Source organism: Diaphorina citri, unplaced genomic scaffold (assembly GCF_000475195.1).
Source record: "Diaphorina citri unplaced genomic scaffold, Diaci psyllid genome assembly version 1.1 scaffold36, whole genome shotgun sequence".
NCBI lineage: Eukaryota > Metazoa > Arthropoda > Insecta > Hemiptera > Psyllidae > Diaphorina > Diaphorina citri.
This window is the reverse complement of record NW_007377473.1, coordinates 26,484-54,473: the sequence shown is the minus strand read 5'-3', so window position 1 is coordinate 54,473 and position 27,990 is coordinate 26,484. Positions and strand designations below refer to the sequence as shown.

The following is a 27,990-nucleotide window of genomic DNA, read 5'->3' as shown; positions in this document are numbered from 1 at the left end:
ATATTGGCAGTGTCCACTGGTATGTGCAATCATATGATTCATATGTGAACTCCCACATTCCACATTTTGTTTGAAGTTGCCAAAGCAAGTACCTAGATGTTTTCTATCTTGCTCTGTCTACCTACAAATCCAATCATTAAGTGTAGGTATGAGTTTATTGTAGCCTAAAGCCTATAATCATTATAATGCATGTCCAGCAGTATGAATGGCTGTTCGTTAACCTCACGAACTTATTGGTCCATGACCCCTAAGAGCAAGGCCAAAAAACATTTAGTTCAACTGACTAAAGACATCTGTAGAAGTGCCATCGAGCATGAATATTCTTCATTTAGGTTCATGTACTTTTGTATGATTATTTGTAATTGTAAGAAAAAGAAATAGAGATATCTCTGTTGCAGGAAAAAATTGATTCTCAAGATAAAATACAAGTACCTACATTGTTTTATTTTTCAGATCTTGCCAGACCAGTATTTTTTATACACATTGACATAACCAGTATTATGTCTATCCACACTCTGTATGTTCTTGTACTATGTACTGTCAGTATTCACCACACCACCAGTATTTCCCAGCATCCCCTCATTCTGATCATCTCATTTGATGGATTCCGCTATAATTATCTGGACCGAGGTATGACTGTTTAATTTAATTTTTGATGTTATCATACTGAAGAAAATAAGGATGGTATTTTGAAACTGCAAAGTAAATAAATAATTATTAGAAATCTCAACTTGATTTAAAATGATTTGCAATGCAAGGAAATTAAAATTTGTTTTTTTGTTTTGTTTTTTTTTTTGTTTATTTATTTATTTTTTTTTTTTTTAATTGGAAATCTTTTTTTAATTTTCAAGAGATTTAAAATTTTTTCTAGCCCTGCTCTGTATGGTTGGGCCCTTAGCCATTTTGCGCAAGATGAAGAAAAATCACAAAATTTAAACCCCCAAAGGGGGAAAAAAAATGTTGTGGGGTTTTTTTTTTTTTTTTTTTTTTTTTTATGCACTTTAACTCTACTTTATGCATGTCATTTAATATTTTATTTCAGGTTTGACACCCAACCTGTTACAGTTCCGTAAGGAAGGCGTTCACAGTGACTACATACACAACATATTTCCTACCAAGACCTACCCTAATCATCACAGAACAGTAAATTCTATTTCTCTCTTCCTAGATGGACCTTTTTCTTTAGACTGCTAATACTTATGAATCAATCAATTTAAATAAAATAATTATATCCAAATAATATTCACATTCATCTTTCCTTGAATAAGATTCTCAACATTGACAATCCGTTAGGGATTGGTACACAAATCTTTGACCATTAGGCCACTTTTCCTCTCGCATCTCAATATTTTCCTACAATGTCATTGCTGGCTTCCAAAACAGGACAGAAGTTTAGGTGTAATCATCACAGCATATCAACCGGCCTGTATGCTGAGCAACATGGTGTCATAGACAATCACATCTTTGATGTGAAAAACAACAAGTCCATCGGTTACAGTGAGGAGATGTTTTCACGATCCGATGTTATGCCTATTTATGTGAGTTCCATCATCACAGCATATCAACCGGCCTGTATGCTGAGCAACATGGTGTCATAGACAATCACATCTTTGATGTGAAAAACAACAAGTCCATTGGTTACAGTGAGGAGATGTTTTCACGATCCGATGTTATGCCTATTTATGTGAGTTCCTTTTTTTTATCACAAAATTCCATACAGTCACCTTGCACTTGGAGTGAGAACACAAGAAACAGAAATATGGATTCAATGGAGAGTACACCACACTTTAAATTCAGTTGGGTCTGAGAGGCCTCCATAGGTGAGTACTATATGATGGGATAGACATGATACAAAAAAACCACATAGGTAAGTCAAATGGAGCAGTTATTTCACTGCTCCATTTGACTCCTGCAAAATAAGGAAGGAAAAAAACAATCAGATGGAAAAAAGGGTGAGTACTATATGATGGGATAGACATGATACAAAAAAACCACATAGGTAAGTCAAATGGAGCAGTTATTTCACTGCTCCATTTGACTTCTGCAAAATAAGGAAGGAAAAAAACAATCAGATGGAAAAAAGCAATTTAACGTTTTTATTTTCAGACCTTAAATGAATTGGCCGGCGAGGGACGGTATAGTGGTAACATGATGTGGCCGGGGGCAGACTATGCTTATCAAGGGCACAACATAACTTACAATCACAAGTTCGAGCGGAAATCCCTATGGGAGGAACGAGTGAATGAGGTGGTAACTTGGTTCACAAATAAGGAGAAGCCAGCTAACCTGGTTATGTTGTATTTCGATGAGCCAGATTCTCAAGGACATATGTAAGTGGAAAGTTCTGAATAAAATTAACGTAAATAAAAACTTTACCTAACTTTAAACTTTACCTAGATCTTATGGAAGAGAGACTAACATCAACAAAAAATTCGCACTTATATTTCGAATGCAAATATTTCAACTGATTACTTTCTCTAGTATTAGTGATTTTCAGGTGATCTCTGGAAGAAAAGAGAATATCGTGGTAAACATACAAACCAAATTACCTACTATGTACCTCTCTGCTCTCTACTTGTACTTTTTTTATTTTATTCTTATTAAGTTTCCAGTTATTATTTTTTGATATAACTCTCAGAACATACTGAATTTTTATAAATGGTATACCCATCTGTATAAACAGAACTTGTGCCACGGGTGGGGAATGTGTTGTGATCTCACTTTCACTCTCTCATTATTTTCAGGTATGGTCCGGATTCGCAGGAAGTGAACGATAAAATCGTAAAAAGGAGACAGTCTTCTCAATATAGGTGAGTTCTATGTTCATAGAAATGACTTTAACTCTTCTAAGTGTGTATGCGAATCAAAAGTGAGCGATCTGTGTGATTCTGGCGATCTACGAGAACGTAGGCGGTCTGGCTTTGTTCGGTGCAGTCAATACCGTCGCCTCTAGTAACAATCAGTCTGGGACGAATAGGAGACAGTCTTCTCAATATAGGTGAGTTCTATGTTCATAGAAATGACTTTAACTCTTCTAAGTGTGTATGCGAATCAAAAGTGTCGCGGACCGAGGTTCGAGAAATGTACAGTTCAGTTCACCCACCATTTATGAGCAAAATTTTGACAAAGCTCAAAGAGAGTTCACATTTCTCAGAACTTTAGTTTTCAGCCCTCAAACTTAAGAGAGACGTTTCTTCATGGCTTTAGATCAAAAGTGGCCGTGGGCCCAGATTTGAGAAATGTACGATTTGGCCGTTATTAAGGGAAGTTTTAAAAAGCGCCAAAGAGAGTTCGCGTTTCTCAGGACTTTAATTTCGACCTAAGTCGCTCAATCTGAACAGTTTTTTTCCCCTCAATGGCAAAATTTTGACAAAGCTCAAAGAGAGTTCACATTTCTCAGAACTTTAGTTTTCAGCCCTCAAACTTAAGAGAGACGTTTCTTCATGACTTTAAATCAAAAGTGTCCGTGGGCTCAGATTTGAGAAATGTACGATTTGGCCGTTATTAAGGGAAGTTTTAAAAAGCGCCCAAAGAGAGTTCGCGTTTCTCAGGACTTTAATTTCGACCTAAGTCGGTCAATCTGAACAGTTTTTCTTCCCCCTCAATATCTTCGTGGATGTCCAATATAAACCTAACCAGTAACAATTTTCTTCCAGAGTTCTGCCTCAACTACCTGAGGATTCAGAGGAGTCAGATTCTGGTTTACCCCGTGTTCATTTGATACGAGTCGACTCCAACACCTCCTAACCTTAGCCTCAGAACACAACTCACTGCCTACATGTCTTTCAAGAGGTAACCTCTATCTCCACTACTTACATTCAGGACTTTGGTCTCAAGTTCTTAAATTCAGGACTTTGGTCTCAAGTACTTAAATTCAGGACTTTGGGATTAAATGAAGTCTCATGACAACAAGAACTTTGGACAAGAAAAAAATAAAAATAATAATCAGTGAAAGTTTTATTCCCGCTCCGTGCTAAATTTATCCTTAACATATATGGTTCGTTCTCGGAACGGTAGGCTTTCCACTATTCTGTCCTCCTTCGCTCTTCGATTTCGGGGCGATAAGATCTCCGTTGTTACAGTTCCTAGGTTCCTTCTATCATATCTCATAAAATATGAATAGTAAAATATTTTTAGTGTGGACCTGTGTGGCAGGCGATGATCGAGTGTAGACTCTACTTAACAGTCAATAGAGACATTTTAATACAACATCAATACCTCTTACATTTTTAAACGACAAAAAATAATAATGGACTCTTGTGTGGAAGGGAACCACTAGGCGAGGTTAACGCCACAGGCGTTCTCCACCACCTAACCCTTAGAGTTCTGACTCAGTAGATTCGTAGAAGCTCAACCCGTCCTTTGGGGCTGGCCAGCCCCTACACCTAAGCCTCAATTTGGGCTTTTTGTGTGTGAAGACTCAGTAACTTAGTGAAGGTCCATTCTAACTGTTGTGCTGTATTAAAACAAATATTACTCTTCAAAAGTATTTGTTTCATGAGTCTTAGTATTTCTTGAATATTTTAACAGTATTCTAGATTTCTCTTTATCTCTTCTTCTAATTAAATATAATAGGTTGTGTATGTAAGAAGGTAAGTAACTCACAATATTGTTAATACTCAGTGAGGGCAGTGGAGACTTCTTGAACTGCTTGCATAATGATAAAATTCCATGCCTCGGCTGGGATCGAACCCACGCCCTCCTGTTTACCAGGCGAGCGTCTTGACCACTACGCCACCGAGGCAGTTAACAACATTATCGAAATAAATGAGGATAAAATTCCATGCCTCGGCTGGGATCGAACCCACGCCCTCCTGTTTACCAGGTGAGCGTCTTGACCACTACGCCACCGAGGCAGTTAACAACAATATCTCAGTCTCTCATTTTGTTTCCTTGGGCAGATAAAGAAGAAGAGGTCTACGCCAACCTGACGGCTGCGGCTACTAAACTCAAAACGTTCAAGGTATACCGCAAGGCTGACATGCCAGACAGGTGGCATTACAAGAACAGTGAGCGTATTAGTTAATGATCACCGAAATGACATTCTAATGTACTTACCGTTACTTTGTTTTTAATAAGCTTTAATTTAAGTGTACCTACCTACTTACCTACTACCTACTTGTACGTTTAGTTCCTCCTAAACGATTATTTCCGCATCGTTTGTTGTTCTGTGTACTGTTGTTCAAATATTTGTATTTTAATTGTTGTTCCAGTATTTCCTTGAGTATGTATTTTGATTGGTTCTTGACAGTGAGCGGACCCCTCCCATACTGGTAGTCACTGAGGAGTCCTATGCCTTCCTAGACCTGCTGCAACAGCTATCCTGGGCATTACACGAACATGGTCTCAAACGTACGTACTTGTATTTAGTAGATTTACCCAGTATTTTTATTATTATTGTAGCCAGCAGCGATAGCACTTTCAATACATCAGTTCCCATTGGATCACTGAAGTTAAGCAACATTGCGCTTGATTGGTATCCGGAAGGGTGACCATCTGGGTAATCGAGATGCTGGTTTTCACCAGCTCCAATCATGCCAGGACCATATCAAGTATTTTCCGAGGGGTAGGGGGGTCCAAGGATGCTCCAATTTTTTTATGTCTGGCCTACGAGATTTACTTTGACTATTTATACAAACAAGACGCCATTTTTTTATTTCGTAGCAATGAAACAACCGCTACATTAGACTCGTATGGTCCGTGTCGTAGCATGCCCGTAGTATGTCCCCCATCAGATGGGTGATAAGAGTCAAAATACTTCCCGTTTAGGTGCTGGGTCAACACGCCGCTACATTAGACTCGTATGGTCTGTGTCGTAGCATGCCCGTAGTATGTCCCCCATCAGATGGGTGATAAGAGTCAAAATACTTCCCGTTTAGGTGCTGGGTTAACACAAGAACAACAGAACGTAACCCGTTGAACCTCAGCAGTTGAATTGGAGTCTTGGCCAAATGGTTTGAATACATACGTAATCGAGAGGGTAAAATCTCCGTCACTAAAAACCTGTTTTTCTTTTACAGTGACCAATAACTCCAATGTGGGTCTTCATGGCTATGACACCACAGTGCAATCGATGTTCCCTTTGTTCCTCGCTAATGGCCCTCTCCTCAAGAAGCAAACCAAAGTTGAGCCCTTCGACAGTATTGACCTGTTCTCGCTATGGTGCTACATGCTCAAGTTAACGCCTCCCAAGCCAGAGGTCGCGGTTTCAAGTCTCGGAGTACTAGGACACGTTCGCGGCTTGCTAGTTGAAGATGAAAAGCCTTCGAACTCGTTTCTGGCAACCGGTTTGTACTTCTTGTTCTTTCTGGCACTCATTGTAGGGATCGTATATTTGTGTAAATTTCTGTTCCGAAAATACACTCATCGGCAAAATGGACGACTTGTTTTTGGACCAAGTCCTTAAGGAGAAAAGGAAAAACGCTTTGTGCCAATGAGTGTATACTGTATATATCAATGTATAACCATTTTAACTACCCAATTTACGTATTACGTAATCAAAATACGAGTGCAATTTTTTGTCGACTCTGGGAATCGAACCCGGGACCTTCTGCATGGCAAGCGCGTTATCACTGGACTACTAATCATCAAGCGTTGTAGCAAGGTAGTAGTGTAGCTGTAGCGTCTTGTGTTCCAAATACCAGTGAATGAGGTTGCCGGATACAATGTAACAGATTTCCTTACTAGCGTTCATCAGTTCACAGGATAGGAATTGAGAGAGACGCTTTGTCTCCACCAGAGCACTGGCAGTGGATTTTGAACAATCTGGAAATGGAAAAGGACAGATTAGTCGTAATTTCCTTTTGCAATTTTCAGATATTAATGGTGGGGAATAGTGAAATGGTATAATTCCAATGTTCCATTTCCCTACTCCCAGATTTTTTTTTTTTTTTTTAAGATTGTACCTCGGTACCGCTTTCGCATTACTTCAAGGCACATTCACTTTCTAAAAATAAATATAATTTAGATGATTGTCTTACTGGAATGGTCTACACTGAGGTTTCGGAACAAAGTCTTGACTGTACATGGTATTGTGTTGACACCTAGAGAGAACAGACCGGTATCTGTAGCACAGATAGTAATGCGATCACTAAGTTGTCTTAGCTTGTCTACAATGTTCTTCACTTTCCTGAGGGGTGGACTCTCAATGACAATCTGTTGGAGACAGGAATTGAATTTCAACAGTCAATAATAACAATATTCTTCTTTACTTCATAATAATTCTATAAAATACGTGACATATCCTAAGTTATTATTAGTTAGAACTTTTGGACTTTAATGTGAGTGAAAACTATGAGAGGTAGCAAACCTAGCCCAAATGCTGAGGTTATATGAGGCTTTATTCCCCTGTTATAATCTCAAGCAACTTGCAATTTCCCTCAAAACACAAGAAATTAAAGAAATAGTTTGTTTTCCCAATACTTACATCATATTCCACAATTTCTGGTTGCTTGTATTCTCTCCAGAGAGGTAGAGGAACTATTGTGATAGGAATTTCATGTACACACATTTGATTGACTGCATAATTTTGAGATGGCTAGAGGAAAAGAATAATATTAGTGCCTTAATTCCATCTTCTTTCAGATATTTTGTCTTGAATTGATTGACTGCATAATTTTGAGATGGCTAGAGGAAAAGAATAACATTAGTGCCTTAATTCCATTTTCTTTCAGATATTTTGTCTTGAGGAAATACTCGTAGATACTCCTTTATATGAAAGTACATACAGTAGAACCCCAATTTTATGAACTAATTGGGACCAAGGGTAGTTCATAAAATCAGGGTTCCATATAAAAGTTCATAACATTGGGGTTACAAAGCAACCTCCACTGCTTTATAAAGATTATTTTATTTACAAAAGAAGCCAAGCTTCAATATTGATATTGTTTTATTGTAGATTACTTTTCCATTGATTAAAAAAAAAAAAAACTTAGAATCCTAATCCTTATCCTTTGAGTAGTGTCCTTTTCCATTCTTTCTGAATCACACTACACAAAACCCATTTTATTTCATTAAACAGGTGCCTATATTGGACTTCTATTATTTTATGATTTCAGTGGATGTACCTCGTTCCATTGGCAATCTTCTTTGCTGTATCAGGTGCTGCAAACAATGAACAGAGTGGAGGTGGTGGGGGTGGAGGAGCAGCTAGATAAACATGGAGGTGTAACCAAGATGTACTTATTATAAGGTACAAGGAAGTGTTTGTTTACAGCCGGCACCTTTTATGCCTAGTTCAAAGGTAAAAGCAAGTGTAGGATTATATTCAGTCAGAAGTTTTAAATAGGTCATGTTTTTTTTTTTATTACTGCTCATTATAGATTCTTCTAGTCTTGGTCCTGGCTGAGTATCTTCTTGTTCACTATTGGGTGGCTCCATTGGTATGGTCCCATGCATTAGATTAGAACTAACTGAATTCAAAGTTATCCCAATACAAAATGCGGATTATCCGAATATGTACCTACTTCGGCCGATGCAATGTAGAATATACCTACATGTTTGATTTTATGAACTAATTGGGACCAAGGGTAGTTCATAAAATCAGGGTTCCATATAAAAGTTCATAACATTGGGGTTACATTAGAAAACAGGCAAAGGATCTGTAACAACAGGGGTCTTATCATCCCAAAGTCAAAGAGAGAAATAGGACATTAGCTGTTTCAAGACTAAAAAAAAAATCCGTTTATTTAGGATTGAGTCACCCCTGGCAGGAATCAAACCTGTGACCTAGTACTTACATGCCAGGTTCACTATCTTCCAAGCTCAAAATGGAATGTACAAACTATTTAGTTAAGTTCTTGGTACTTGTGGAATCAAACCTGTGACCTAGTACTTACATGCCAGGTTCACTATCTTCCAAGCTCAAAATGGAATGTACAAACTATTTAGTTAAGTTCTCGGTACTTGTGCAGAAGTCACGTCCGTAGAATGTTGCTACCAAAGGAACTGGCACAAACGAGCAGTGACCAGTGTTATTATAGGGTTAGTGTAAACGCAAGAAAGGAGTTTTCACAAATAGAGCAGTGATTAGTGTTATTATAGGGTTAGGTTAAATACAAAAAGGAGCTTTTCTTTTCCACGGACGTGACTTCTGCATAATTACCAAGTTCTCATTAATGTGATAAAATTGTTACGTACTTTTCATCCCCAGGTGCACATTTGTGAAGGAGCTTTAGAAATCAAATTACTGCATTACCTGGACAGCTCCAACTTGAGTGTGGAAAGAGGCACTGTAGAAATCCATAATATAGAAACCAGTGATGTCACATTCAGACAAAATCCTTTGAATCCAGCTGATATCCAAAAGCTGAAGGTAATGGTCATGCATTTTTATATTATTTTTATTTATTGCATATATATCTATAAAGATATTTTTTCGGAAAGAGGCACTGTAGAAATCCATAATATAGAAACCAGTGATGTCACATTCAGACAAAATCCTTTGAATCCAGCTGATATCCAAAAGTTGAAGGTAATGGTCATGCATTTTTATATTATTTTTATTTATTGCATATATATCTATAAAGATATTTTTTGTCTTGGTGACATTCTTCTATTGAAGGAAAAAATTATAGTAGAAAGAAAAAAACAAAGATGTCATACATTGCCTGCCATGAAATTAACAGTAGTCCCTCAAATATCAAAATTCATCCATTTATGGCCATCAATGGTGTGAACAACATGTTTTAACACATAGTTAAAGCACCTAAAATAATAATAATAATAAAAAAATGGTGATGAGGGTTGTCAGAAAATCCAAAGGTTTTATTTGTCAAATTTGTCTCCTTTATTTAGATACTTAATTTATTCTTTTCATTTGTTTGTTTTAGGCCCTTGCAGACAAAGATGAGTTCTACAGGATGGACATTTTGGTCCAACAGAACAACAAGGAGGTCACCTTGTCAACTTTTGCCAAAGCTTGTGCCATGGTCGAGTCAAAACTTCATGACAATTTCAATGTCTACCTAGATCACAATGGAAATATTGTTGGTGTATCTCTGGCACCCAATGAGAACCTTTGCATTGGCAGTCATGTGTCCAACTCGGAACTGACAGCTTTCCATTCTAATATGTATTTGTTTGCTCCTGAGACTGGACCAGTGTAAGGCTTACTATTCTTACTAATCATAAATTTACTATAGGGAATGTGGCAATCATTTTGGGTATATTGCTACAGATCCCCCTCACCTTTTGGTTGGATTTAAACCAAATTTTTCTCATGAGGCTGAGAACTTCCCAAAACAGCAAGCAGTGAAGCAGTATACCAACCATGTACTGAGTGATACATTCAGTTCTATTGGATTTAATGTGCTATTATTGCTGGCTAACCGTCAGACTTGAGGAAATAAAAACTTGATGGAACAGGTTTGTACTTCTTGTTCTTTCTGGCACTCATTGTAGGGATCGTATATTTGTGTAAATTTCTGTTCCGAAAATACACTCATCGGCAAAACGGACGACTTGTTTTTGGATCAAGTCCTTAAGGAGAAAAGGAAAAACGCTTTGTGCCAATGAGTGTATACTGTATATCAATGTATAACCATTTTAACTACCCAATTTATGTACCTTATTTTGTATTTCGTATGTATTGTATTTCGCTCTCTCTCTCTCTCTCTCTCTCTCTCTCTTTCATAAATGTTTTTAATTCTACAAATACTCAAATATTCTCTCTCTCTCTCTCTCTCTCTCTCTCTCTCTCTCTCTTTCTTTCATAAATGTTTTTAATTCTACAAATACTCAAATATGTAGTCTAAATTCTACAAATACTCAAATATATACGTAGTACTGGGAGGTGCGTCAACGGTGAACGTAAGCAACCTCCTTTCTTTCATAAATGTTTTTAATTCTACAAATACTCAAATATTCTCTCTCTCTCTCTCTCTCTCTCTCTCTCTCTTTCATAAATGTTTTTAATTCTACAAATACTCAAATATGTAGTCTAAATTCTACACATACTCAAATATACAGTACTGGGAGGTGCGTCAACGGTCAACGTAAGCAACCTCCACTGCTTTATGAAGATTATTTTATTTACAAAAGAAGCCAAGCTTCAATATTGATATTGTTTTATTGTAGATTACTTTATTTATTTACACAACTTACGGCTTACAAAAAAGAGCCATTAACATGATAGAGGAAGGGTACTACCATGTTTACAAAGTAAAGTAGAAATAAAAAGTATTAACTTTATTTTAAGTGGGACATTAAAACTATTATGTGAAGACTGCGGGAGAGAAATGTTCCGCTCTCGACCAACATTTTGAGTTTCGTTTATGTTTTTAGTTTGATAACAAGGGTAGTTCATAAAATCAGGGTTCCATATAAAAGTTCATAACATTGGGGTTACATTAGAAAACAGAGGAAACATGGCAAATTTTCGACAGTAAATGCTTATTTATTGATGTTTATGTTCTTATAGTGACATATTATGTAACTAAGAGGACAAAAATTTATTTACACAACTTACGGCTTACAAAAAAGAGCCATTAACATGATAGAGGAAGGGTACTACCATGTTTACAAAGTAAAGTAGAAAAAGAAGTATTAACTTTATTTTAAGTGGGACATTAAAACTATTATGTGAATATTCAAAATGGTGAACAGCATTAACTTTTGATCCGAAGGTTGTGGGTTCAATGTTTATAACAAAGTACCTCCTCTAGTCAGTAGTGTTGCACATTTTTACTCCTTTATTCCCTATGACATATTTGTTTGGTAATTGACACGGAGCATTAACTTTTGATCCGAAGGTTGTGGGTTCAATGTTTATAACAAAGTACCTCCTCTAGTCAGTAGTGTTGCACATTTTTACTCCTGTCCCTATGACATATTTGTTTGGTAATTGACATGACCCCATTCTGTAGCCTAGAATAAAATGTGATTTCAAATTGGCTAAAACTTAGTGTTTGTTTTTATTATTATTATTTTATTCAGAATACACCCTTTCCTATCTTGTTCTTGTTTACACCCATCACAGTATACCTTTCAAAATTGATTTATTTTCGATACTTCCCCTCTGGGGTAATAAGAACATGGTAAAATGAAAATTTGGAAAAGGACGATTTTTGTATATATATATAAATTTGAAATTTTATTCCTACAAAGTTCGGCCATGCCTTTTCTACAAGTTTGGCCATGCCTCGGGATGAACTAGCGGGATTCCGGAGCGAAGCGACGGAATTCAGCTAGTATGTTCATATTAGCATTATTGTTTACAATTTCCATCAGGGTTTAGATGAAAAAATCAGAAATTTTTGTTTGCATTATTAGAAAAAATCTGATTTTCAAGTAAAAAATAAATAAAGAGCTTGGATTTTTAAGTTCATATAACCAAGGTTCATAAATTTGGGGTTCTACTGTATTTATAAATCCTATAATATAGGTACCTATATTTTAGTTTAGAATAGGCATGATTAATTTTTTTTTTTTTTTTTTTTTTTTTTTTTTTTTATGGGTCACTTTTTTTTGTTTAAAAAAGGGGATTATTTTTTTTTTTTTTTTTTTTTTTTTTAGGAAGTCACTAAGTTGGTACTTACAAATTCAATTTCAACTGTCAGTGCTGGGAATGTTTTATGAGTAAGCTTCATTTTTATTGACTTGGCATTTTTCACATTGGACAAAATACTTGCTAGTAAACCTAAAAAGAGAACAATTCAGAAAGTGTAAGTTAGTATGTACCTACTTAGAGACTAATGAAAGAACCGTAGGTGAGACCATAAAATTGTACCTGGAATTTTACTAGGTGTTCTTAGAAGCTAGGCATCTACATAATATTTGTCTAATTATTAACAATAAGATCTATACTTACTAATATTGAACTCTAAGAAAATTTCATTCTGGGCATCAAGAGCATTAACTCCAACCATATCATAATGTTCAAAGAATCCATTTTGTTCTAACACTGCCCACAGAACAGTTCTCCGAGGAATACTGTGTTCATCTGGTACAATGAACACTAGACAGTCTCCTGTGATACGAAGGATGCAGGATTTGGATAACTTTGACACCACAGTAACAATATCTGGAATACAAAAGTAGGCTGTTAACTAAGCAGGTTTGTTCTCAGAACTGCTGGCTTTCTCCTGCTCTCTTCCATTTTGGGATGATGAGACCTTGGCTATTACAATTAATTCTCTCTTCCCTCTATCAATTCCCTTTTCCTTTTTTTTTTTCTTTCAAGTAGCTGGTAGGTACATGTTAGATTTATGGCTAAAGATTTAAGTAAACTTACTTAGGAACTGTTTTATGGAATTGCTTTCCACTATTTTTGCTCTGAATCTCATTATTGTAGCATCCATTTTGTTCTAACACTGCCCACAGAACAGTTCTCCGAGGAATACTGTGTTCATCTGGTACAATGAACACTAGACAGTCTCCTGTAATACGAAGGATACAGGATTTGGATAACTTTGACACCACAGTAACAATATCTGGAATACAAAAGTAGGCTGTTAACTAAGCAGGTTTGTTCTCAGAACTGCTGGCTTTCTCCTGCTCTCTTCCATTTTGGGATGATGAGACCTTGGCTGTTACAATTAATTCTCTCTTCCCTCTATCAATTCCCTTTTCCTTTTTTTTTTTCTTTCAAGTAGCTGGTAGGTACATTGGTACATGTTAGATTTATGGCTAAAGATTTAAGTAAACTTACTTAGGAACTGTTTTATGGAATTGCTTTCCACTATTTTCGCTCTGAATCTCATTATTGTAGACTGAAACCTGTTGAGTGACACAGAATCTTGAATAATATGTTGGTGATGTGTTTAAATGTTCACCGATGATTTTTTCTTCTTTTTTCTGAATAGGTTTTAGATACAGATTTAAGATTTAAATTTTAAGGACAACAAAAGACAAAAAAAGCAGAGAAATGTAGCTAAAAGTTGTAGAAAATGCTGAAAATCCTTTTTGGCCGATTTTCATTATCAGAAAATTTCGAAACCTGTTGAGTGACACAGAATCTTGAATAATATGTTGGTGATGTGTTTAAATGTTCACCGATGATTTTTTCTTCTTTTTTCTGAAAAGGTTTTAGATACCTACATAAGGATTAACTGTAGATATTAGATGTTGGGAAACTGTCTTCAACTAGATTTAAATTTTAAGGACAACAAAAGACAAAAAAAGCAGAGAAATGTAGCTAAAGTTGTAGAAAATGCTGAAAATCCTTTTTGGCCGATTTTCATTATCAGAAAATTTTGAAAATTTGAATTTCGCGGGGTATGTTTAGCGCTTTCCCAACAGTGTTGTCGGATGTAAGGTGACAAAAAATCCCTTTTTTAAAAGAAAAAATCCCTCTGTTGTACGGTTACGGGGAATTTTTGTACGGTAATTATGACAAAAAATCCCTTTTTTAAAAGAAAAAATCCCTCTGTTGTACGGTTACGGGGAATTTTTGTACGGTAATTCATTTTTTGATAAAAGTGCCTGATTTGAAATTTTGAATTTTTCATTTTTACAAACTCTTGGATTTTGCTTCTGACTTTGGAAATTGGAATCTTTGGATTATCAGCATCCAGTGACCTAACTGGATGGACTTCTGGATTAGTTAAAGCTCTTGGACCACCACACTACCGTCATGGACCTCTTCACCAGTTACATGAAGCATATCTGCTTTGCTCTGTTCTTGATCCTACTCCCGGTAAGTCACCAAACTTGACATACATAATCTCAAGTGGTCCGCGAGATTTTTGGTTTATCAATAGTGGTCCGCCAATTCTAAAAGGTTAAGAACCCCTGCTCTAGTACAACCTTACTGAATGTTGTTTGCTGAGATAAAGTTTTACCCGGATTTTTTTAAACAAAGCACAGTGAAGCCTCCCTTAACGTTAACGGACACCTCCGAATAGCGGACACTTTTTGGGGAAAAGGGCCTTTTTGTCTGTTTCCTTTTCTTTTTTCTTCCTCTTTTTTATGCCACTGTCTACACACTACTCAAAAATCACTTTTCAAGCAAAGGATCTGTAACAACAGGGGTCTTATCATCCCAAAGTCAAAGAGAGAAATAGGACATTAGCTGTTTCAAGACTAAAAAAAAATCTGTTTATTTAGGATTGAGTCACCCCTGGCAGGAATCAAACCTGTGACCTAGTACTTACCTGCCAGGTTCACTATCTTCCAAGCTCAAAATGGAATGTACAAACTATTGGTTAAGTTCTCGATACTTGTGCTAAAGTCACGTCTGTGGAATATTGCTATCAAAGGAACTGGCACAAACGAGCAGTGACCAGTGTTATTATAGGGTTAGGTTAAACGCAAGAAGGAGTTTTCACAATTAGAGCAGTGATTAGTGTTATAGGGTTAGGTTAAATACAAAAAGGAGCTTTTCTTTTCCACGGATGTGACTTCTGCATAATTACCAAGTTCTCATTAACATGATTAAATTGTTACGTACTTTTCATCCCCAGGTGCACATGAGTGAAGGAGCTTTAGAAATCAAATTACTGCATTACCTGGACAGCTCCAACTTGAGTGTGGAAAGAGGCACTGTAGAAATCCATAATATAGAAACCAGTGATGTCACATTCAGACAAAACCCTTTGAATCCAGCTGATATCCAAAAGTTGAAGGTAATGTTCATGCATTTTTATATTATTTTTATTTATTGCATATGTCTATAAAGATATTTCTTGTCTTGGTGACATTCTTCTATTGAAGGAAAAAATTATAGTAGAAAGAAAAAAAACAAAGATGTTGTACATTGCCTGCCATGAAATTAACAGTAGTCCCTCAAATACCAAAATTCATCCATTTATGGGCATCAATGGTGTGAACAACATGTTTTAACACATAGTTAAAGCACCTAAAATAATAATAATAATAAAAAAATGGTGATGAGGGTTGTCAGAAAATCCAAAGGTAAAATCCAAAGGTTAAAAAAAAAAAAAAAAAAAAAAATGGTGATGAGGGTTGTCAGAAAATCCAAAGTTAAAATCCAAAGGTTTTAAATTTGTGTCCTTTATGTAGGTACTTAATTTATTCTTTTCATTTGTTTATTTTAGACCCTTGCAGACAAAGATGAGTTCTACAGGATGGACATTGTGGTCCGACAGAACAACAAGGAGGTCACCTTGTCAACTTTTGCCAAAGCTTGTGCCATGGTCGAGTCAAAACTTCACGACAATTTCAATGTCTACCTAGATCACAATGGAAATATTGTTGGTGTATCTCTGGCACCCAATGAGAACCTTTGCATTGGCAGTCATGTGTCCAACTCGGAACTGACAGCTTTCCATTCTAATATGTATTTGTTTGCTCCTGAGACTGGACCAGTGTAAGGCTTACTATTCTTACTAATCATAAATTTACTATAGGGAATGTGGCAATCATTTTGGGTATATTGCTACAGATCCCCCTCACCTTTTGGTTGGATTTAAACCAAATTTTTCTCATGAGGCTGAGAACTTCCCAAAACAGCAAGCAGTGAAGCAGTATACCAACCATGTACTGAGTGATACATTCAGTTCTATTGGATTTAATGTGCTATTATTGCTGGCTAACCGTCAGACTTGAGGAAATAAAAACTTGATGGAACAGTAACTGCTAAGGTCTTATCACCCCAATAACTTGGAATGTAATGAAATTTTAAATTTTCAGCCCAGACACATTGTCCTATATTCAGAAGATAGAAAGGGAGAGGGAGGCACGAGAAAAAGGAGGTCCCAAAGATAACAGATCCTTCCTAGCCAAATATGTAAGTTAAATACCTACTTGATTTTCTAGTAGGTATTCCAGAGAATGGAAGGGAGGAGGAGATAAGAGGAGAGAGATCAAAGAAAAGGTGAAAAGATTGTGTGAATCAAGCCTTTGGTGAGAAAAATTTATCAGGACTAGAGGTACACAACAGGGCTGCCTGAAAGAGACTGACAAGAAACGCCAACCCCTATTTAAATAGGAAAAGGCTAGGAAAAAGAAGAAGAAGGTAGTCCCTAGTCCATTGATTAAAAAAAAAAATATATACTTAGAATCCTAATCCTTATATTCCTTATCCTTTGAGTAGTGTCCTTTTCCATTCTTTCTGAATCACACTACACAAAACCCATTTTATTTCATTAAACAGATACCTATATTGGACTTCTGTTATGATTTCAGTGGATGTACCTCGTTCCATTGGCAATCTTCTTTGCTGTATCAGGAGCTGCAAACAATGAACAGAGTGGAGGAGGTGGGGGTGGAGGAGCAGCTAGATAAACATGAAGGTGTAACCAAGATGTACTTATTATAAGGTACAAGGAAGTGTTTGTTTATACCAAGAACTATTGGAGGTTTTATAAACAACCGGCAACCATTGGCAATCTTCTTTGCTGTATCAGGAGCTGCAAACAATGAACAGAGTGGAGGAGGTGGGGGTGGAGGAGCAGCTAGATAAACATAGAGGTGTAACCAAGATGTACTTATTATAAGGTACCTACAAGGAAGTGTTTGTTTATACCAAGAACTATTGGAGGTTTTATAAACAACCGGCACCTTTCATGCCTAGTTCAAAGGTAAAAGCAAGTGTAGGATTATATTCAGTCAGTAGTTTTAAATAGGTCATGTTTTTTTTTATTATTATTATTCTGTTGAGTGACAATCTGTAGATTAGATCTGTGTGTTTCATAAGGCTTTTTATATCTAAAACCTAAAAGAGAATGAATGGAGGTAGCAAAATTTTGGATTTAATTGGAAACTAATAAAGTGGTGCCTCTCAATTTTTGCGTCAATCACCAGATCCACAACACCTAGAAAGCTGAAATTTAGTAGGAAATTCCCAATATGTTCTAGATTTGCACAAAGAGAGGATTTTGCCGAAATAATTCAGTCAGTTGTTTTTAAATGGTTTTTTTTTTTTTTTTTTTTTTTTTTTTACTGCTCATAGATTCTTCTAGTCTTGGTCCTGGCTGAGTATCTTCTTGTTCACTAACTGAATTCAAAGTTATCCTAATACAAAATGCGGATTATCCGAATATGTACCTACTTTGGCCGATGCAATGTAAACTATGGCCCCATGCATTAGATTAGAACTAACTGAATTCAAAGTTATCCCAATACAAAATGCGGATTATCCGAATATGTACCTACTTCGGTCGATGCAATGTAGAATATACCTCCATGTTTACATTTCATTTGTGGTGGGGGAAAAAACCGGTATACTTTTAGTTTTAAGGTGTTTCTTTGTGTAAATATTTATGTAATGGAAAAATAAAAGAGATCAGTGTTTCTTAATTAGTTTGGCCCGCGGAACCCTTTTCAAAAGGTGAACATCTTTGCGGAACCCTGAACTTTCAAGATTGCACCCCCCACCCCCTTATTATAAAAATACAACAAGTTTTTTTTTATATATAAAAAAAGCTGTGTAATATTTTATGAACTAATTGGGACCAAGGGTAGTTCATAAAATCAGGGTTCCATATAAAAGTTCATAACATTGGGGTTACATTAGAAAACACAGGAAACATGGCAAATTTTCGACAGTAAATGCTTATTTATTGATGTTTATGTTCTTATAGTGACATATTATGTAACTAAGAGGACAAAATATGTTCATTGTTCATATTAGCATTAGGTATTTTTTACAATTTCCATGAGGGTTTAGATGAAAAAATCAAAAAAAATTGTTTGCATTATTAGGAAAAAAATCTGATTATCAAGTAAAAAATAAATAAAGAGCTTGGATTTTTAAGTTCATATAACCAAGGTTCATAAAAACGGGGTTCTACTGTATTTATAAATCCTATAATTAAAAGAGATTTACCTAATCAGGTTGCTTAATCCACTTAGGTTTACTTTAATCTCAAATTGTGGTCCGATAGCTGAAGTTGTCTTAAATATTTTTCATTTCTATTTCAGCAAGCATGTGTACTGTCATACACGATATCCTTTACTGCAGTTTCACTCTCTTTGTGTGGTTCTTCTTCTCTCTTTTCCAGTGTTTCCTCTTTCTCAATCTCATCCAGGTTGCTTAATCCACTTAGGTTTACTTTAATCTCAAATTGTGGTCCGATAGCTGAAGTTGTCTTAAAGCATGTGTACTGTCATACACGATATCCTTTACTGCAGTTTCACTCTCTTTGTGTGGTTCTTCTTCTTTCTTTTCCAGTGTTTCCTCTTTCTCAATCTCATCCCCGTGGTTGCTTAATCCACTTAGGTTTACTTTAATCTCAAATTGTGGTCCGATAGCTGAAGTTGTCTTAAAGCATGTGTACTGTCATACACGGTATCCTTTACTGCAGTTTCACTCTCGTGTGGTTCTTCTTCTTTCTTTTCCAGTGTTTCCTCTTTCTCAATCTCATCCTCCTTCCTGTCTTCCTTGTTCTTGACTTCTAACAGTTTGGGCTTGATCTCCGACCCTTTCGCCGTTCCTGGAACGTCAGCTTCGGTAATTTTCAGCTCATCGATTTTGTTCAAGATGTTTTGATAGTTGTCCTTCGTACAGTTAATGACGAGGGTGTTAGCTTTGATGGAGATCTTGGTGTTGTCGATTGTTTTCATTATGGCGGTATTTCGCGTTGGAGGGCGTTTGGCGTTCCTGTCAAGGAAAGGATGACTCATTCCGCCCCGAGGGTGAATTTTCCCGCAGAAGTTGTAGAATGGTGCTTTGTCCTCGAGACCTGTAAGAGGGATTGTCTTCAAGAAGTGAAAGTGAGGCTAAAAGTGTGTCTAAACATAGTTGACCGGCCGAAACAGAACTATGGCAGTGTGAACGGTTCAGTCATGTCGATTGACGGCCGGCCGACTGTCTGTGTGGACACACCTTTACATTGGACAGTCGAAATGTATGTAGCAGAAAAAGTTTTCATGTTGGATTAAAATAAATCTAATCCCCTATAATTTTAAGTGTTTTTGTATCAAATTATCGCGATATCTTTTTCATTGACCGGTCGAAACAGAACTATGGCAGTGTGAACGGTTCAGTCATGTCGATTGACGGCCGGCCGACTGTGTGGACACACCTTTACATTGCTAATGCCGGCCACTGACGCTCAGACCGACAGTCGAAATGTATGTAGCAGAAAAAAGTGTTCATGTTGGATTAAAATAAATCTAATCCCCTATAATTTTAAGTGTTTTTGTATCAAATCATCGCGATATCTTCCTCTTTTTAGGATGTAGAGTTTTTACACTCACCTTTATGAATCCTTTCCAGGGTTGTCTTCAGTTTTTGGCACTGCGGATCGCAAAACAATTTCATTTTGGATCGGTTTCTTGCTTGACTGCAGCTTTTCTTTCTAGCAGCAGCCTTGCCGTTCATTTTGTTCTTTGATGTTTTCTTTCCAGTCGTTTTTGATGGTACTTTTGGCACATTCTTTGCGTATTCTGACTTCCTTGGTTCATCCTCGTCAGTCAGCAAACCACAACACCGGCCGCAGAAGTACAAATACGGACAGGTACACATGGCAATCCTTCGCGCTGATCGACCCAGCTTGATTTTTCGCGCTGACTTCGAGGATTCTTTGCGTTCGCTAGAATCAGATGAGGAATTTTTCGAACGCTTTGAACTTTTCGATTCCCTTTTCCGCGATTTTTTCCATCGCTTGATTTTGGTCAGATCGATACGGAAATTTTTAGACTCCTCCTCGCCGTAAAGTACAAATACGGACAGGTACACATGGCAATCCTTCGCGCTGATCGACCCAGCTTGATTTTTCGCGCTGACTTCGAGGATTCTTTGCTTTCGCTAGAATCAGATGAGGAATTTTTCGAACGCTTCTTCTGCGCTTTCGAACGCTTTGAACTTTTCGATCCCCTTTTCCGTGATTTTTTCCATCGCTTGATTTTGGTCAGATCGATACGGAAATTTTTAGCCTCCTCCTCGCCGTCTTGGTTTCGTGACAAATCGAGAACGCCGCGGACAAAGCTGTAGCCTGAATATCCGCAGATGAAACTAGCTAGAATGGTGTACAGTACTAGGAGGTCCATGGCTAGGGTACGGTGGAGTGGCTGGTATGCATAAAGGAGAATTTGGGTCATTGGATTGAGGGGCATTCGTGAAGTGGAATTTTGCAAAAGAAAATGGTGTACAGTACTAGGAGGTCCATGGCTAGGGTACGGTGGAGTGGCTGGTATGCATGAAGGAGAATTTGGGTCATTGGATTGAGGGGCATTCGTGAAGTGGAATTTTGCAAAAGAAGATCATGGGAGAAAATACCGTACTCTTACGTGGGTGTTTCTTATACGACTTATTCTCAATGTTGCAAAGGAAAATCTTGAGGGAAAAATCGGAGAAAATGCTGTACTCTTACGAGTACATATATGGGTGTTTCTCCTATGAATGTCTACCTACTTGTCTACTTCTGTAAAGTTGTACTGCATGAATGACATTCATTGGATTCAAATGAATTCGCTTTCAAGAATCAGGAACAAGCTTTGAATTGACTCTCAATTTTTTCCATTTTGGTAACTTTATTGTGAGGACTGAGGTTTATCTGTTCCCTTTTGGTAACTTATTTGTGTGGAGTAAGGTCTTCCTGTTCCCTTTTTCATTTTGGATCGGTTTCTTGCTTGACTGCAGCTTTTCTTTCTAGCAGCAGCCTTGCCGTTCATTTTGTTCTTTGATGTTTTCTTTCCGGTCGTTTTTGATGGTACTTTTGGCACATTCTTTGCGTGTGAATTGGTTGGATTCGTTCCAAGCATTTTCGGATTGTCTTGTGTACAAGCATACTGTTGATCTGCGTTACTATATTTACTTGTTGCACTCTCACATGCAGGCATGTTTACAGGGACCCATACATAGTTGTGACAAAGCAAAGTTGTACTGCATGAATGACATTCATTGGATTCAAATGAATTTGCTTTCAAGAATCAGGAACAAGCTTTGAATTGACTCTCAATTTTTTCCATTTCGTGACAGTTTGGTAACTTTATTGTGAGGACTGAGGTTTTTCTGTTCCCTTTTGGTAACTTATTTGTGTGGAGTAAGGTCTTCCTGTTCCCTTTTCTCTTTCCTTCAGACTTTGGTTAACCTAGCTTCCTCTGTCCTGGTTATGTTGTCTTGATGTTCCTATCCCTTGTAATCGGACGGATGATGACCCTGATGATGAGATTTTTCGGATTGTCTTGTGTACAAGCATACTGTTGATCAGCGTTACTATATTTACTTGTTGCACTCTCACATGCAGGCATGTTTACCGGGACCCATACATAGTTGTGACAAAGCGCGTTGGCGTTCTCACAAGGATTTAAAGGTGTCCTCTCCTTGATAGCTTCTTTCTCTTTTGATCGACAAGGTTTGGTTTGGACGGATTTTCTTACAATCGACCCACACTGTATAGACTTGTTTTCATAGATCGTATTGCTGGAAAGGCAGTAGGTAAGGCTACGTTGACTAATTCTTTTGAGCTTCTACCTAGCCACATATGTAACTCTAGTACAACCTTACTGAATGTTGTTTGCTGAGATAAAGTTTTACCCGGATTTTTTTAAACAAGGCACAGTGAAACCTCCCTTAACGTTAACGGACACTTTTTGGGGAATAGGGCCTTTTTTGTCTGTTTCCTTTTCTTTTTTCTTCCTCTTTTTTTATGCCACTGTCTACACACTACTCAAAAATCACTTTTCAAGTAGAGCAATACTTGACAGTTGTTTTGGCGTTATGTTCTTGAGCAAGAAATCAGAAGAAGTCTGGTTTCTCGCTCGTATTGTTGTAAGTGCTCATTTCATCATCTATCCTAAAATGTTTATTCTCTTTCAACTTACCACGCACCTGCTTCCGTGTGTATATTGTTCATGATGTTTTTCAGAAGTCCAATATTGTCGTAGGACACCACAGCACCATTCCGATCACAGGGCGTAGCTCGGTTCACATACTTTGCGCTTCGTTTTGAACTTTTCGGACAGTCTATATTTCGCGTCACCGAATGTCCTAAGGCTCCTTGGGGTAGCCAGGATCTGGTCATTTCAGTCACTAGGCTGCTTTTGGTGCTCGTTCCACTTCCCAGTCCATGGGGTAGACACTTTTCGGACAGTCTATATTTCGCGTCACCGAATGTCCTAAGGCTCCTTGGGGTAGCCAGGATCTGGTCATTTCAGTCACTAGGCTGGTTTTGGTGCTCGTTCCACTTCCCAGTCCATGGGGTAGACAGCTTTGATGTAAATAAATGAGGCCTGTTTAAACTGTTGGCATAATGGGAATTTTTAGTCTTAGCCGACAGTATAAATAAGGTATATTAAATAATAATAAAAAAAATATCTACCTAGGACCTAGGTCAAATTGAAATTTGGATTGAGTAGGTACATAGTATATGTACATACCTACCTACTATCTATGTACATACCTAGATGCCTACCTTGAACCTTTATGCTCGTTAATCTTGGTACAAACATACCTAATGGTTAGCAGTATTACCTACCTACGTACCTACCCTATTAACCTATAGTATAGTACCTAAATACCTATCTCATTAACAGAAGTAGGTACCCACACCTAATCTGATTTCAGAAAACAAATTACTTTTGGTAGTACTCACTAATTAGGAATACGTTAAGATGATGGGGTAGACAGCTTGCTCTGATCAGGTCGTTTGTTGGGTCTAGACTGCTGGTTTGACTACTCCCTGTTTCATCCATGTAGTCTACGCAATGGTTACCTTTCAATCAAAAGAGGAAAATAATGACAATTTGCTTTTTTTGTTTTATAAGATTAATTTATTTTTACCAAAACAAGACAGCTTGCTCTGATCAGGTCGTTTGTTGGGTCTAGACTGCTGGTTTGACTACTCCCTGTTTCATCCATGTAGTCTACGCGATGGTTACCTTTCAATCAAAAGAGGAAAATAATAACAATTTGCTTTTTTGTTTTATAAGATTAATTTATTTTTACCAAAACAAAAGACCAAACCAAAGCACCATCAAACCAAACCAAAACCATTTGGTTTACCAAACCAACACAAAACATTAGAACAAAAGATTGAGTTTTTATATTCCTCTTGATTTTAAGTTTGTTTTACCAAGTGCTGTGTGTATCCTTAAAAGTTACCTAACTTTTTAATATTGGTTACCTTTCATTGCGTTCAGCATACGTTTGACTTGATTTTCATATGCAAGTTTCTCACAGGGACCTAATGGTTTGCCCTTGCGACGAGGTTCTGAAAAATTACCAGGTCCGCTGTTGTGTTCTCTAGGTTGAACTATCGTGAGGTATTTTGGTTGACCATTAGTCATTCTGCTCTGACCATTGGGCAATGGTTGATAATTGGGCATATGCCTGAGTTGATCATTCATTGGTTGGTCTGTAAAGCGAACTGTCTTTGTGTTTCTCGGTACTTGTTTGTTATAAGGTTCCATGGAGTGGTCACTGATCCGTTGAATTTGTGAGTGATCGTAAAACGAACTGTCTTTGTGTTTCTCGGTACTTGTTTGTTATAAGGTTCCATGGAGTGGTCACTGATCTGTTGAATTCGTGAGTGATCACAGCTTTCCATTCTAATATGTATTTGTTTGCTCCTGAGACTGGACCAGTGTAAGGCTTACTATTCTTACTAATTATAAATTTACTATAGGGAATGTGGCAATCATTTTGGGTATATTGTTACATATCCCCCTCACCTTTTGGTTGGATTTCAACCAAATTTTTCTCATGAGGCTGAGAACCTCCCAAAACAGCAAGCAGTGAAGCAGTATACCAACCATGTACTGAGTGATACATTCAGTTCTACTGGATTCAATGTGCTATTATTGCTGGCTAACCATCAGACTCGAGGAAAAAAAAACTTGATGGAACAGTAAATGCTAAGGTCTTATCACCCCAATAACTTGATAAAACGAACTGTCTTTGTGTTTCTCGGTACTTGTTTGTTATAAGGTTCCATGGAGTGGTCACTGATCTGTTGAATTCGTGAGTGATCGCTTATAGCGTTATATTTGAACACGATGCCATTGTGACCTCCTAGATTTTGTCCGTAGTGGTGGAGTATCTGCTGGATCTTGTTGGTGACACTTTTATCACATGGTGCAGGTAGGTAGTCGCTGGCGTAGTGAGACTCCGGTATGGGTGCTGTTCTGTTGAGTGACAATCTGTAGATTAGATCTGTGTGTTTCATAAGGCTTTTTATATCTAAAACCTAAAAGAGAATGAATGGAGGTAGTAAAATTTTGGATTTAATTGGAAACTAATAAAGTGGTGGGCCTCTCAATTTTTGCGTCAATCACCACATCTACAACACCTAGAAAGCTGAAATTTAGTAGGAAATTCCCAATATGTTCTAGATTTGCACAAAGAGGGGATTTCGCCGAAATATATACCGATCTTTTTTTTTTTTTTTTTTTTTTTTTTTTTTTTTTTGAGGTTTGATAGAGGGAACTGTAACTGCTAAGGTCTCATCGTCCCGAAATCTAAGAGAGAAGGAAGACAAAAGTGAGTTTAAAATCGGTTGAAGTTCAACTCTGATTGGTTGATTTGGAAAAACAAATCAAAAAATTTAGCCAATCAGATTGCTTAAACCGAGATTAACTAAAAAGAAGTTTAACCCTTTAAGTCCTGGCGATGCATATTCGCCAGTGGTGCCTTATGATTGGATCAGATGAGGCACAAGGTCCGAGGTTAAAGTCTTTGAGGGGGCAATTTTTTTCTTAGCCCTTTTCAATAAGTAGGTATCTACCTCTACCTCATATGATGCGAGTGCTTAGTTTTCTTTTTTTTTGTATCTCTCTCTCTCTCTCTTTCACTATCTCTCTCTCTCACTTTCTCTCCCTCTCTCTCTTTTTCACTATCTCTCTCTCACTCTTTCTCTCTCTCTTCTCTCTCAAACTTCACCTCAAACATCTTTAGTGGCAACCTCTTTGGTGGCTATTACCATTAATATCTTTTATATATATATAATTTTCTCCATCCTTTTCAATGTTAAACCTATATGTATGTACTTATTTTTGATGTAAATAAATGAGGCCTGTTTAAACTGTTGGCATAATGGGAATTTTTAGTCTTAACCGACAATATAAATAAGGTACCTACTTACTACCTATATTAAAAAAAAAAAAAAATCTACCTAGTACCTAGGTCAAATTGAAATTTGGATTGAGTAGGTACATAGTACCATACCTACCTACTATCTACATCCCTAGATGCCTACCTTGAACCTTTATGCTCGTTAATCTTGGTACAAACATATCTAATGGTTAGCAGTATTACCTACCCTATTAACCTATAGTACCGAGATACCTATCTCATTAACAGAAGTAGGTACCCACACCCCACACCTAATCTGATTTCAGAAAACAAATTACTTTCGGTAGTACTCGCTAATTAGGAATACGTTAAGATGAGTATTTGATAGTACCTACGACCTTCAAGGTCCATGGTGCACTGAAATGGACTCATAATGGACGAGATTGGGATTCATGAGTAAAGCAAACAATGGCTTTTTAGAATGGACCGTATGATTTTGGATTGATGGTATCCGGCTAATGATTAACTAACTGCCATTGTCTTTGGATTTTAGACTTGGATTAGACTGATTTTTTTTCTTATCTTAATTGAAATCTACGTGTTATTGACGAAATTTTCGGATTCAAGGGGGTTTAAACCGAGGTTTTGGTTTGGGGTTCCAATTCTGGACCCTTTTCCCGATTTGGACAGTGGACCGAATGATAATCTTGATGTTAAATTAAGATTTATTTTGACAATTAAATATTGTGTAAGGTCTTGGTTAGAGTGCGGGGCAAAAGGGACTTTTCGGTCTCATCATAGCAGTATAAAAAAATGAGGTATGTAGGTATATTCCATTCTATTCCAGACCAAGAGGTTAAAACTTCAAAAATTAGCACTTTAAAATAGGTAGGTATGTTATTGACGAAATTTTCGGATTCAAGGGAGTTTAAACCGAGGTTTTGGTTTGGGGTTCCAATTCTGGACCCTTTTCCCGATTTGGACTGTGGACCGAATGATAATCTTGATGTTAAATTAAGATTTATTTTGCCAATTAAATATTGTGTAAGGTCTTGGTTAGAGTGCGGGGCAAAAGGGACTTTTCGGTCTCATCATAGCAGTATAAAAAATGAGGTATGTAGGTATATTCCATTCTATTCCAGACCAAGAGGTTAACACTTCAAAAATTAGCACTTTAAAATAGGTAGGCACTTTAAAATAGGTTAGCACAATACTCATCGTACCTGCATAGATACAATTTCTTTGTTCCATTTCGCAATCCCTCGCGATTGCAATATGTTGTTGCTTAATAGGTTGGTAGGAATTAGGAAAATATTAAACAGAACTTACTTCCAATAGTGAACTCCAAACGAGCTTATTTATTCCGAAGAAAATCAAAATCTTGATCTGAACTCGAAACTTTGCAATCATGGCTTCGAAACAAAATCAAAATCCACAAATAGGTAATTAACTAACTTCACTTGAAAATTTATCACTGAAATCAATAAAATTGGCACTCAGTTAGGTATGAAAGATTCATTAATTTTTAATTGATGAAATCTCGCTTGAAAAATTGTTCTTGAAACTTTAAAAAAACTTGCAATAAAAATAAAACTTTCAAAACTTGCAACTTTTTATGAACACTGGTTTAGTGGTAACTTTTTATTTCAATGGTAGATAATAAATAATAATGGTATCTACTTTTACGCTATTGAAACCCTAATAACTTTATCTTAATATGAACTGCACTCAGGATTCTTAGGGTGTAATATTATACACATATATTTTTTATGAAGTTATGCCTACTACAACTCAGCTAATAGGTATGTAACAAAATCTCAGTAGGTAAAATATGTTATTAACTATACCTGTCTGAAGTAGGAGAATACTAATACTACCAAGCAGGTATTACCTACTAGAAGGAAAATAATGGACTGAGATGATTCACATTTGAATAAAATAATACCTACACAGGTAAAGTGGTAAGTATGTAGGTAGGTACATGGTATGGAGGTATCTACATACATACCTAACTCTCGTAGGTATATAGGCGGTGTAGGTATCTACCTAACTCGTAGTAAAGTTTTTCTATAGTAGGTGAATTGAACTATTTTATCCAAAAAGTGCAAAAATTAAATAAAACAGCTTCAGCATTT

The 27,990-nt window shown here is 36.9% G+C and overlaps 6 protein-coding genes and 1 long non-coding RNA gene across 8 annotated transcripts in view; 3 read left to right on the top strand and 4 right to left on the bottom strand.

The window, feature by feature from the left end:
• The first annotated feature begins 2 nt into the window (after positions 1-2).
• On the top strand, positions 3-10,793 carry LOC103512316 (bis(5'-adenosyl)-triphosphatase enpp4-like). Its single transcript, XM_026825846.1, is given in 11 exon segments — positions 3-142; positions 454-630; positions 1,043-1,127; positions 1,400-1,541; positions 1,544-1,684; positions 2,107-2,330; positions 2,745-2,810; positions 4,837-5,006; positions 5,248-5,352; positions 6,021-6,490; positions 10,561-10,793. Coding segments are annotated over 10 exon segments (1,542 nt in total). The 5' UTR covers positions 3-96; the 3' UTR covers positions 6,407-6,490; positions 10,561-10,793.
• LOC113468648 lies at positions 2,872-3,823 on the top strand. The gene is made up of 2 exons (XR_003392321.1): positions 2,872-2,998; positions 3,657-3,823. It is a non-coding gene; the product is annotated as an uncharacterized LOC113468648 (long non-coding RNA).
• Positions 6,497-13,929, bottom strand: LOC103512141 (checkpoint protein HUS1). The gene is made up of 6 exons (XM_026825705.1): positions 13,649-13,929; positions 12,809-13,021; positions 12,537-12,637; positions 7,427-7,537; positions 6,981-7,155; positions 6,497-6,765 (listed from the first exon to the last, which is right to left on the bottom strand). Exons 1-6 carry the CDS (start codon positions 13,698-13,700, stop codon positions 6,581-6,583), a joined length of 837 nt encoding a protein of 278 aa, XP_026681506.1. The 5' UTR covers positions 13,701-13,929; the 3' UTR covers positions 6,497-6,580.
• A 480-nt stretch (positions 13,930-14,409) lies between these two features.
• Positions 14,410-17,277, top strand: LOC103512147 (ER membrane protein complex subunit 10). Its single transcript, XM_008476905.3, has 5 exons — positions 14,410-14,635; positions 15,402-15,563; positions 15,996-16,267; positions 16,591-16,687; positions 17,086-17,277. Exons 1-5 carry the CDS (start codon positions 14,573-14,575, stop codon positions 17,182-17,184), a joined length of 693 nt encoding a protein of 230 aa, XP_008475127.1. The 5' UTR covers positions 14,410-14,572; the 3' UTR covers positions 17,185-17,277.
• Positions 17,278-18,731: 1,454 nt separating this feature from the next.
• On the bottom strand, positions 18,732-20,280 carry LOC103512159. Of its 2 annotated transcripts, XM_026825727.1 has the most exons (4): positions 20,101-20,280; positions 19,261-19,583; positions 19,000-19,090; positions 18,732-18,829 (listed from the first exon to the last, which is right to left on the bottom strand). In XM_026825727.1, exons 1-4 carry the CDS (start codon positions 20,222-20,224, stop codon positions 18,819-18,821), a joined length of 549 nt encoding a protein of 182 aa, XP_026681528.1. In that variant the 5' UTR covers positions 20,225-20,280; the 3' UTR covers positions 18,732-18,818. The 2 variants fall into 2 exon arrangements, with proteins under 2 accessions (XP_026681528.1, XP_008475137.2); XM_008476915.2 differs by lacking the exon at positions 18,732-18,829 and having other exon boundaries at positions 18,933-19,090.
• Positions 20,281-21,375: 1,095 nt separating this feature from the next.
• On the bottom strand, positions 21,376-24,286 carry LOC113465346. The gene is made up of 6 exons (XM_026825840.1): positions 23,970-24,286; positions 23,466-23,558; positions 22,992-23,046; positions 22,669-22,863; positions 22,017-22,267; positions 21,376-21,605 (listed from the first exon to the last, which is right to left on the bottom strand). Exons 1-6 carry the CDS (start codon positions 24,253-24,255, stop codon positions 21,376-21,378), a joined length of 1,110 nt encoding a protein of 369 aa, XP_026681641.1. The 5' UTR covers positions 24,256-24,286.
• A 424-nt stretch (positions 24,287-24,710) lies between these two features.
• The window catches only part of LOC103512181, a 6,926-nt gene continuing 3,646 nt past the window's right edge, over positions 24,711-27,990 (bottom strand). Inside the window, exon 3 of the mRNA XM_026825834.1 lies at positions 24,711-25,031. Within this exon, the coding sequence (XP_026681635.1) occupies positions 24,711-25,031 (321 nt within the window). The remainder of the gene's footprint in view (positions 25,032-27,990) is intronic.

Excerpts from the sequence above, each read along its gene's own strand:
- LOC113465346 (XM_026825840.1), bottom strand. The coding sequence starts at position 24,255 with ATGGAACCTTATAACAAACAAGTACCGAGAAACACAAAGACAGTTCGC. Across the intron at positions 22,864-22,991 it reads AGCCTAGTGACTGAAATGAC|CAGATCCTGGCTACCCCAAG; the intron begins CAGATCCTGGCT and ends GACTGAAATGAC. Across the intron at positions 22,268-22,668 it reads CACACGGAAGCAGGTGCGTG|CAATACGATCTATGAAAACA; the intron begins GTAAGTTGAAAG and ends CTGCCTTTCCAG.
- LOC103512147 (XM_008476905.3), top strand. The coding sequence starts at position 14,573 with ATGGACCTCTTCACCAGTTACATGAAGCATATCTGCTTTGCTCTGTTC. Across the intron at positions 15,564-15,995 it reads CTGATATCCAAAAGTTGAAG|ACCCTTGCAGACAAAGATGA; the intron begins GTAATGTTCATG and ends TGTTTATTTTAG. Across the intron at positions 16,268-16,590 it reads GCTCCTGAGACTGGACCAGT|CCCAGACACATTGTCCTATA; the intron begins GTAAGGCTTACT and ends TTAAATTTTCAG.
- LOC103512141 (XM_026825705.1), bottom strand. The coding sequence starts at position 13,700 with ATGAGATTCAGAGCGAAAATAGTGGAAAGCAATTCCATAAAACAGTTC. Across the intron at positions 7,538-12,536 it reads TGACAGTTGAAATTGAATTT|CCATCTCAAAATTATGCAGT; the intron begins GTAAGTACCAAC and ends CTTTTCCTCTAG. Across the intron at positions 6,766-6,980 it reads CCTCAGTGTAGACCATTCCA|ATTGTTCAAAATCCACTGCC; the intron begins GTAAGACAATCA and ends TTCCATTTCCAG.
- LOC103512159 (XM_008476915.2), bottom strand. The coding sequence starts at position 20,224 with ATGAACGGCAAGGCTGCTGCTAGAAAGAAAAGCTGCAGTCAAGCAAGA. Across the intron at positions 19,584-20,100 it reads CCTGGAAAGGATTCATAAAG|GTCTCGAGGACAAAGCACCA; the intron begins GTGAGTGTAAAA and ends TCCCTCTTACAG. Across the intron at positions 19,091-19,260 it reads AAGACAGGAAGGAGGATGAG|ATTGAGAAAGAGGAAACACT; the intron begins ATTGAGAAAGAG and ends CACGGGGATGAG.